Source organism: Phyllostomus hastatus, unplaced genomic scaffold (assembly GCF_019186645.2).
Source record: "Phyllostomus hastatus isolate PE091 unplaced genomic scaffold, TTU_PhHast_1.1 phas_contig_1, whole genome shotgun sequence".
In the NCBI taxonomy this organism is placed as follows: Eukaryota; Metazoa; Chordata; class Mammalia; order Chiroptera; family Phyllostomidae; genus Phyllostomus; species Phyllostomus hastatus.
The window spans coordinates 2074466-2084456 of record NW_025333498.1 but is presented as its reverse complement, the minus strand read 5'-3'; the positions used below and the strand labels follow the sequence as shown (position 1 = coordinate 2084456).

General features: G+C 37.1%; 1 protein-coding gene across 1 annotated transcript; it reads left to right on the top strand.

Annotated features, from left to right (window-relative positions):
- Positions 1 to 5166: 5166 nt before the first annotated feature.
- Positions 5167 to 5403, top strand: LOC123813904 (60S ribosomal protein L38-like). Its single transcript, XM_045831385.1, has one exon. The coding sequence runs from the start codon at positions 5167 to 5169 to the stop codon at positions 5401 to 5403; it is 237 nt and encodes a 78-aa protein (XP_045687341.1).
- Positions 5404 to 9991: the final 4588 nt, after the last annotated feature.

Below are 9991 nucleotides of genomic sequence, written 5' to 3'. Positions count from 1 at the left end.
AATTACTATATGTTTATGTGAGTTGCTTTGGTGTTAAAAATAAATAAATATATAAAAGGGAAAAATGGACAGCTAATATTAATCTAATATAAATAAGGACTAATTTTGTCCACCACAGTCCATAAGACAAGATGAAACAAACTGTTTATTTTCTTTTTACTTATTTTACATTGTATTAAAAACAATAGCTGAATTTTTAGCTAAAATCATTAACGCTGAAGTTGTATGATCCTTACTTAAGCTGCATAGTTTTATTTATGAAATATTATTGTTTCAAAAATCCTATTTTAGAAGACTAGTTCAACCCTATTTACAGTGACTAGTACTCTGACTAGATAATTACAATTTACACAATAACTAAAATGTTCTAATTGGTTTTATTCTCTGCTAGATTGTAAAGAAGCTTTATGTGTAACTGTAATTAACCTCTACTGATGTTAGCTATGATTATGTACATTTAGGGATCCTGCAATTGCTGACCATGCAGTCCCTTAAAGTCACACGTAACACATAGACACAGACTACAGTATGGTAATACCTAGAGGGGAAGGGGGTTCAGGGTAGGTGAATGTGGCCAAAAGGAGGGAAATGAGGACAGAAAGAGTCTTTGCTTGGGGTGGTGGGCACATGATACAGTCTTCAGAAGATGTTTTATTGATTTGTACACTTGAAACCTTTATGGTTTTGTGAACCGATGTCACCAAAATAAATTCAATTTTTAAAAAAGTAATAAAAAAAGTGCATGAGGCAGCATGGGTTAGAGACTATATACAGTAGTATTGCAGGTGGCCATAGGTAGCCAGGTTCTTGGTGGTGACAAACAATGAATTGAATGGAATACACAGAGAGTTTATAACAGAGAGAGAGAGAGAGAGAGAGTTTATAACAGAGAAAGCGATAGTACACTCCATGGAATATGGGAGCAGGTCAACTCCGAGCAGAGATTGACCCTCTGTGGCCAGAGGGATTCTCTCCCTATAGTGTGCATATTTCCTGGCTCATTTTGGCAGGCTTTTATTGTGCATGTACAAGTAGTTGTATTCCTTTTAAGCTACTGCACATGCAGTCTCCTATGATGTTTCTTGATTGCATACTGGGGAAGAAGAACTCACAATATTAATTTATTATAATACTATTATAATGAAGCGGGCGTCATGTGGCATCTTCTACACAGGAGCAGTCATGATTCACCACGATTCAGTGCTTTTCTAGAAGGTGGGAACAGCTGGTCTTAGAACAGTGTCTCTGTCCTGTACCACTGTCCTTTGTCTTAGTCCTGGGATGCCTCTGGAGTTTCCTCACTCCTGACTATCTTCTGCCTCAGTAGAACTGACAGCCATGGTTTCAGTAGTAAAGAAAAATAGATAGTTGCTAACAATGATATGCGGAGGTCATTCATTTCTTGTTCATTATAAATTATTGAAATTTTTCTCTCCTATTAGGTATGGGAATGCCATAAATCGTGAGTAACAGTTTTCGCCAAACTAGCTCAATGACTTAAACTACCTAGCTGACCTGTGGAAAGTGGATGACATTGTTCAATTTTATATCATACAGACTTTAGTCCTCTCCAAGGTTAGCCACAAGGTCCAGGATAACTATGCTCCAAATGAGTCCTTAATGGGGATTAGACCTTTATTAGCAGCACTAGGTTTAAAGTATCAGGGCACATGAACACCTATCTCTCACTTCATCTCCATTAGTCCTGTGTTACATCTATTCCTAAAGTTCTGTTTTGTGTGTGTGTGTGTGGTGGGGGGTCTCCACCCAGAGGGCCCCACTGGCTGCTGTGGATGAGAATAAGTCTACCAAGACATGATCTGCTTGGGGAGGAAAGGTGGCTGATCTCTCAAAGGAGAAGGGCCAGGAGCCTTTTCCTCAATGGGCTTTCATTGGGTTCATTTGCACAGGAATACAGATAAAGCTCATTAATCATTGTCAGGCAGTAAGGATCAAACAATAGATAATAAAGAACTCTGAGGGCCTATTCTGAGTTAGCGTCAGATAGCTAAGGAGCTGTAAAACTTTGAGGAACAAACTTACTTCTTGCTTGGACCCTTATCATTTAATTGAGAGCATGCTAAACAAAGCAGGTTTCATAGGATTTTACCTATTCTTTCTTAGGCCTGATCACCCAGGGAACCCGCCTTTTCTAGCACAGGGCTGCACCACCCTCTGTCATTGTTTCAGGCTTAGGTGGAGCAAAGGAAGTAAGGCAGCCAAGAGATTAGGAGACTTCTGGAAGACAGAATGAGGACTCAGGCTTTGTCAAAGCTGAGAGGTGAGGGTCCATCACCCCTTTTGCTGTACCTCCCAAAGTCCTTCCTTAGGAGCCTCCCATGTGACTGTGCCTGTCTTAGGTCATTCCCCGCTTGGGGAATCTTACCCATCATTGGCTAACCAACCAAACATTGGGGGCCAGTCATGGATGAAGTAAAAGGAACAGAAGTGGTGCTCCTGCCAGGGAAATAAGCTTTTGTCTCCTTGCTGGCTTATAGTTCCAAGATCGCTCATCCAGCCTTAGTCATGGTGTGGGGGGGGGGCGGCGGTTACAGCTTCTGAAACCAGGCAGGGTGGTTCCCAACATTTATGGTTCTAATAAGGCCCCTGATTTTGTGTTCACTAATATCAAGGATAGAACCACAACAGAAAGTATGGATACATAGTTTAGTAGTGGAGTAATGTGGCTTAAAATATGACAGCACTATTATTTTAGAATTGACATAAAAACCAGTTACCCACTTTATTTTGAACATAAAAAATAGCCTTTTGCTCGTATTCTTTCTCTATCCTCCTCCTTCACTACTTGTAGTAACTATTTCACTCAACTCATTTAGTTACTATAAATGGGCTACAATGGGCCACTGCCTCCAGGAAAGGAGGTATGAATATAGAAACTTCAGGGTACAAATTTCAGTTCAACTCAAACAACTCCCAACCATCTTCACCCTAATTTATCTCAGGAAAACTTAAAATTTTATTTTTTTGTGATTTCTAATTTCAATAGCCAGAAATTAGTGCCAAATATTGGGGAATTTCCTATTGCTATGGGTCAAAACTTTTATTATTTCCATAATTGCTTCCTCTAGTAGACTCTGTTGTATTCTTTTTATATTTCAAGGCTTGCAATTATTTTTCTTTCCTCAGGCAACTCTTGGTACCAACTGTTAAGCCTGAAGCTATGTGAGATCTTAGGTAGCACTTTGTTAATATGATAGCTTGTAGTTTTATCTATATACATATATATGTATGTACACATACATATATTCATAAATCCTTGTGTGTATATGGATGTATACATGATATGTATATATATATTAAGTATGTGTTCATATATATATCTATTTCTATTACTTATATTTGGATGTATACCTATTAACAGGAACACCCTACTTTTGGATCAGAGAACAGACTTCAGTCACAAAGCGGTCTTAGCAGCACTGATTACCCATGCCCCAAATTCACAAAAAGCAATGCAGTGAAAGCAAAATGTCATTGTGCCTGCAGGGATTAAACTGGAGGAGATGGACATGGGGATTAGAAAACCTGGAGCTTTATGTAGGACAGCTGGTATATGTGGTCATTTTCCCCTGGAGGTAGAGTGAGGGAGACCTTTACTCTGGGTATAAACACAGTCTCTTTGGAGAGAGAGAGAAGGTGAGGGGAGAAGGTCTCTTTCTCATTTCCCCCAGTTTGAAAAGTAAACAAGTGATGCAGAATTCATTGTCCTTAGAGTGTATATAAGCAAGTAGATCCAGGGGAGAAGGAGGACGCTACATTTTGGGGAGCAATGCACAGTCTCTGATTACAAAGGCCTGGCTGTCATTAAAGCCTCCTGAAACCCAAGTGCCAGTAACTTTGCTCTGAAAGCTCTGACTATGCAGAAATGTGAAATTATTCATAAAGCATTGTTTCCCAATGCCGACTCGGGTGCTTCCATGGACATTTAGTAATTACAGCTTCTAAACTCCAAGAGATCACAGCCTTTTTTCAAACTAGAGCCGTTAAATAAACAGCATTCCCTTTTCTCCTATCATCATGGGTACCTAGTGTAATTTTTTCGATAATCATAAAAGATTGCAAGAGGCAGTGTGTTCAAATAGCTTGTGCTTTCTTCCTCATTAAAATAAATCCCTAATGAAAGGAAAGTCAAATTCCGGCAATAATTAGACATGGGAGACAATAAACATGGGGAAAATAAAATTAACAGCTAAATAATTTATGCTGCCATAGGTCTTTCAGCTCAGCCTTGCTTATCCCTAGTTCCTCCTTTTACTCGGTAGTTTTTATTGTCAGTGAACACAATTTTGCATTATGTAGTCCATTCAAGTTCTGATGTGGAGATCCTTCAATGCTGATCTAGGTGTTTAAACCTTATATTCTCTCATTGAGAAAGACCATACAAATTTTGAACAGTGGTGTGTATCATGATTATTTCAGTAGCAAATGGTTCAGAACATCCATGTGGAGAAACAAGAGACTGGGAAAACACATCCCAGAATATGCAATAATCCAGTTATAAAATGATACATTTATAAGGACCAAGGCAGCAATGGAAGTAATAAAAAGGAGGTATTTAAAGCAGGAGATGTTTGAAGGAAAGAATTGATACTTTGGTCTGAAAATATAGGTGTAACAAAAAGTCAAAATCAACAACATCTATGTGGTGGGGAGAATGAAAATATCTTTATTAAAGTTACAAGAACATGTTAGATTAGGTGAGAATGGGGAGCTCATTAGGAAGTATTACATTTGAATTGTTGCAATAACTTAGTGGAATGGTACTGTGCTCCAGGGTGTCACTACCAGAACACTGGCTGCACTGATCACAGGTACGGCAAACGCAATTCTGTTTATATTCTTCCCATTAGAACAGCTTGTCCTGGTTATGTTCACTTAATGAAGGTATTTTTTTTTCTTGTGGCAACTTTAGTATCACAGACAAGTATGACATATTTTTCTTATGAAGTATTCACACATTTCTACCTGTCATAATTTTTAGGAACTTTAAGTGTCACAGGCACCATCAAACCTTCGTAGCTACTTGTCCTGTGAAATCTTTGTAATATGTGTGGAGTATGTGTTCCAGGGAATATCTATCTTTATCTTAAAAAACAAATTTTGCTTTTCTGCCCTTTTTGTTTGTTACCACGGGCTGGGCCAGCCATGTATTCTCCGCGCCTCTTAGCCATACGTTGCAAAATTGAGGAAATCAAGGACTTCCTGCTCACAGCCAGGCGAAAAGATGCCAGATCCATCAAGATCAAGAAAAACAAGGACAGTGTGAAGTTTCAAGTCCAATGCAGCAGATACCTTTATACTTTGGTCATCACGGACAAAGAGAAGGCCGAGAAGCTGAAGCAGTCCCTGCCCCCAGGTTTGGCCGTGAAGGATCTGAAATGAACCAGACACACTGATTTGTATTAAAATGTTAAAAATTAAAACAAAAATTTTCACATAATTCAACATCATTCCATTAGGGATAACATATTACAGGCATTGCTACCTTGGTGAGTGTACCTTAGTTGTATATTCAAGTTAAGTGAATCAATATAATTGCACTTCTAATCATGACTTTTTTTCCTGTGCAATTTTAATGAATTTTATGGGTGAATAGAAAATGTGTTTCTAACATTAATTAATGATCAATTGTTCTTTTTAGGTATTACTTCCAAAAACGCTTTCAGTAATCATTTACTGTTCTCCTATGTGATATATGAGTCACAATGTGCTATCAACTCAGACTTCTACAGATTTTACCTCCTTCTGATACCATTTCATGTGAACAATAAATATTAAAACTTTTTTTTAAGTTTTCAAATTATCTAGGTGATACAACTAACATTTGGTTATAATTCAAGAGCAAAAGTATAAACCTTGAACTAACCTAATATTCTAATTTATTTTATAAGAATTGAAACAATTATACTCATGTTAATATACAAGCCTATCACTGAAACTCTGCTGGTATGTTAAGTTATAAAGTATGGTCTTATATGCATGTTATTTCAGAAGCTGACAGCAGTTCCCAGAACACAAACTCTTATTTCTTTTTATTTTTTTTATCTAGAGGTTATACTTTGTTGAAAATACAAATGTAACAGAGATAAACACATAAGTGTTATAGAGCAAGTTTTATCTTTTACAAAAAGGTAGTATAATGGTTAAGGTGTTGAAATCAACAAGCTGTGATATTTTCAAACTACAGGCCACTTAGACTAGGTACAATATTCTTGACAATTGATTTAACCCGAGTGTACGTGTATTCTGCCATAAGAAGAAGGGGTAAACTCAAGAACTTCTTGTCTCTGGATAAAGTCATTAATATGGCTCTTTTAGCCACACATTGTGATACTGCTATTCATCGACCTTCATCAATACTTCTCACATATTTTGTCTTTGCCCAAAGTTCCTACTTCACCGCTCCCAAAACAGTTGGGATTTCCTAAAAGTGTTGGGAGGGGAAAAGATGTGATATTTTTTAAAATTTTGTTATGTTAATGAAGTGACTTTTGGACCTCATCTAAAGATGGGGACTAGTTGCCAGGCAGAACAACAAGATGATTAGAGCTTTGTAAAGTTTAGTCCCACCCTCTGACCTCTAAGGATGGAAGAGAAGCTGGAGATTGAATCAATCCCTGGGGGCCAATGATTTAATCAATTATTGCCAAGTAATGAAAACTCAGAAAGACGGGGATTCAGACAGATTCCTTCCAGGTTAGTGAACATCTGACTATTTGGGGATATAGACACATCTCTCTTTTGTTTGGCTGTTCCTGAGTTATATCTTTTTACAGTATATCCTGGTAACATGACTAAGTAAAATGTTTCTCTGAGTTCTGTGAGCAGCTCCAGCAAAATGAAATCTTTAGGTGGGGTCTTGGGAACTCAGATTTATGGACAGTCAAAAGTACAGGTAAAAAAATAAATGGCACTTGGATCTTGCCTCTGAAGCGTAGTGAGGTCAGGGGATCTTGAGTCTGTAGCCTGTGGGTCAGAAGCACAAGTGATAACCTGCATTGTGACTGGCTGTGTTACAGTTTTTGAGGGGGGTGCCAAGGGCAGCTGAGGCAATATACTATTACCCGAAAGGAACCCCTCAGGTTTATTATGTCCACCACCAGAGGAAAGACATTTCTCAATACCAGAGATCAGTGAAAAGGAAAGGCATTTATTATTTATTTGAAATAACACAAACTAAAGTTCCCCACAAATGCACACAGTCCTCCCAGCACCCTCCACGTGGCAAAAGGGAGCACTTCCAAAGCCTCGTGGTCCTGACTCTCACCCAAGCCTCATGGTCCCAACCAAGACACCAAAGCTGTGTGGTCCTAAATAGATGCATGGTCCCAAAGAGAGAGAGACGCACAATGGCTGCTGTACCTCAGTTTAAATCTCAGCGCCAATCTTCCTCTGCAGCCCCGTTTCCGGCTCCTCTCACAACTGGCCACAGCTGCCAGCATGCTGGGCAGGTGTGGCTCTTTGGTGTAGAACCAATTATCTCCAAGCTCTTCTGGACCCTATTACAAATCCCTATTTGGGGTTCCCCTCTTGACTGCACCCTGTCACAGCTGGCACCTTCCATGTGGGGGGCAGCAGTATTATAGGAGCAAACCCTTCATTTGTGTAATCTGATGTTGTTTCTGGGTAGATAGTCAGAGTTGAGTTGAATTGTAGGATACCCAGTATTTGCTTGTTTGTGGTGGAAAACCCCTCTCTCCCGTGAATTGGAAATAAGATCTGGAAGCATGTGTGTGACTTCTGTGACTTTTGTTCTAGGTTTAAATATGCAGTTAGGGGAAAAAAAGAGTCTCTAAGAATAGGTATTCTTACCATGGCTTGTGTTAAGTGAGAATACATTGCAATAATTCTCCACGGCTTAGACATTGAAAGACACTGTTTTAAAGGAAAACATTTTATGGGCAATAGTCTCGATGTTGGAAATTTGTAAACAAAAGAATTAGGTTATAATGATGGATAAACTCATAGGAGAGCTAGTACAAAATCAAATTCTATTTATCTTTGAGATAAAAAAGTAGTTTGATTACATTAAAACATATTTTTTTCAGGAATTTTACCATACGTTTCAATTGTGTGTTCCTTCTTTACAAATTATAAACTGAACATACCAAGAGAATATTAAATAAAATATATTTGCAGGAATACTGCCTACTTTTGAAATGTTTTATTTGTGAAAATGTCTTTAGGGGATAAATATGAAAAATGTCATGGAAGCAACCTTATGATAAGTCATTTGTTTTTCTGTAATTTGCCTTATTGTTTATCTTGTTAAGAAACTTGTTGAGCAATTTTGCTGGGTCTTCTGGCACCTGACAGGAGTATCATCAGTCACTGCACGGGCTGTGGCCTACAAACTCTTTTAAGGGATTCAGGCGGGATGTGGATTTAAATTTTAAACTGGTTTCTGTCAGTGTGACAAATGAACACCAGAAAATTGTAGGACAATGCTAGAATGTTGAAATGCATGACAAAAGTTGCGAGCCAATCTTTAAGAAGAATCAACAGAAATAGCCTTAAAATATCTCCAGATAACACCATTACTATTATTTTATAACCAAGGCATAAGAACAGAATATTACTGAAGTGTTCCACTATGGACTTATTATATACAGAGGTAAAGAAACAATTCCTTAAAGTAATTAAGCTAGTAAAATTTTCTAAAAATGTTAAGAGTCAAGAAATATAATGACATCTAAAATTTCCTTCCAGTTTATTTCTCCTGAATTCATTTTGTTAGCAAACTGATTGTTGCTTTATTCCTTTCATAGTTAAATATAATTGTGATATTCCAAAATGTGCTATTCAAATTTTTAAGATAGCTTTTAGCTAGAAAGCAACAGAAGAGGTTACTGTATTTTGATGAAGTGCATTTTAATAGCTCTAGGGACTCGTAACAAAAATAATTGAAGCAGTGACTGGTGTGTTATCAGATGGAGCACGGTCAGGCCTGCCTCGGGCTTCAGAGTCTATACTTAGAAGTTAAAACTAGAAAATTGCTGGCTTTCAAGCTCTTCCAATTTCCCGCAGTTTTTCTTTGTGTCATTGTGAAGCAGCTTAGCTGTTCTACGTAATGGAATCAACTTAAAACTTAAAAGTGATTGAGTGTTGATATTATTTTTCAGACAAGTAATTTTAAGATGCTGCTGGAATTATTTTCTATTGAATTTTAATAAAATACTCATTTTATAAAATTTCTAAATTAAATACTCCTCACACAACTGTGAAGGATTTATTGTCACATGATTTTGAAGGACAGAATCTTAAAGGCAAATATTTTTTCATAAATATGTTTTAAACATTAGTATAAATATTTCTTATCACGTTGACCTGAAAGTTAAGAGTTTTGTGAAAACAGATTCTAATTGTTTTAAGCCCCCACCCCCAAAATGTCATTTTACTTTAAATAGGCAATTTTTTATAGATTTTATTTATTTTTTAGAGAGGGGAGAAGGAAGAAAGAGAGGGAAAGAAACATCAATGTGTGCTTGCCTCTCATATGCTCCCTACTGGTGACCTGGCTGGCAACCCAGGCATGTACTCTGACTGGGAATGGAACCAGCGACCCTTTGCTTTGCAGGCTAGCACTCAATCCACTGATCTACACCAGCCAGGGAAAAATGTCATTTTACTGTAAAATGTTGTTACTATCAAGTCAATTTATGAATTGTTCATCTTATGGTAAATTTGCTTTCATTTAAAATATTAAAATTAATAGTTTAATTTTATAGTGAGCATGATGTCTATATTTTGCAGATAATGAGAAAAAATATTTTAAAGAAGGAGAAATGTGTGTTTGCTTTTATTAACTCTTTTTAGTTGTTCAGGTAATAAATGCAGTAATTAAGAATTTAATTATGATGGCACAATTTAATCTTTTATGAAAATACAAAGATGTTTATTTTTTATTATAGCAGGATGTATTTCTCATCTGAATTCTTTATAAAATATAAAGCATACTTAATAAAAGAAT

Bases quoted from the DNA above. Each gene is read 5' to 3' on its own strand.
- LOC123813904 (XM_045831385.1), top strand. From the start codon at position 5,167: ATGTATTCTCCGCGCCTCTTAGCCATACGTTGCAAAATTGAGGAAATC.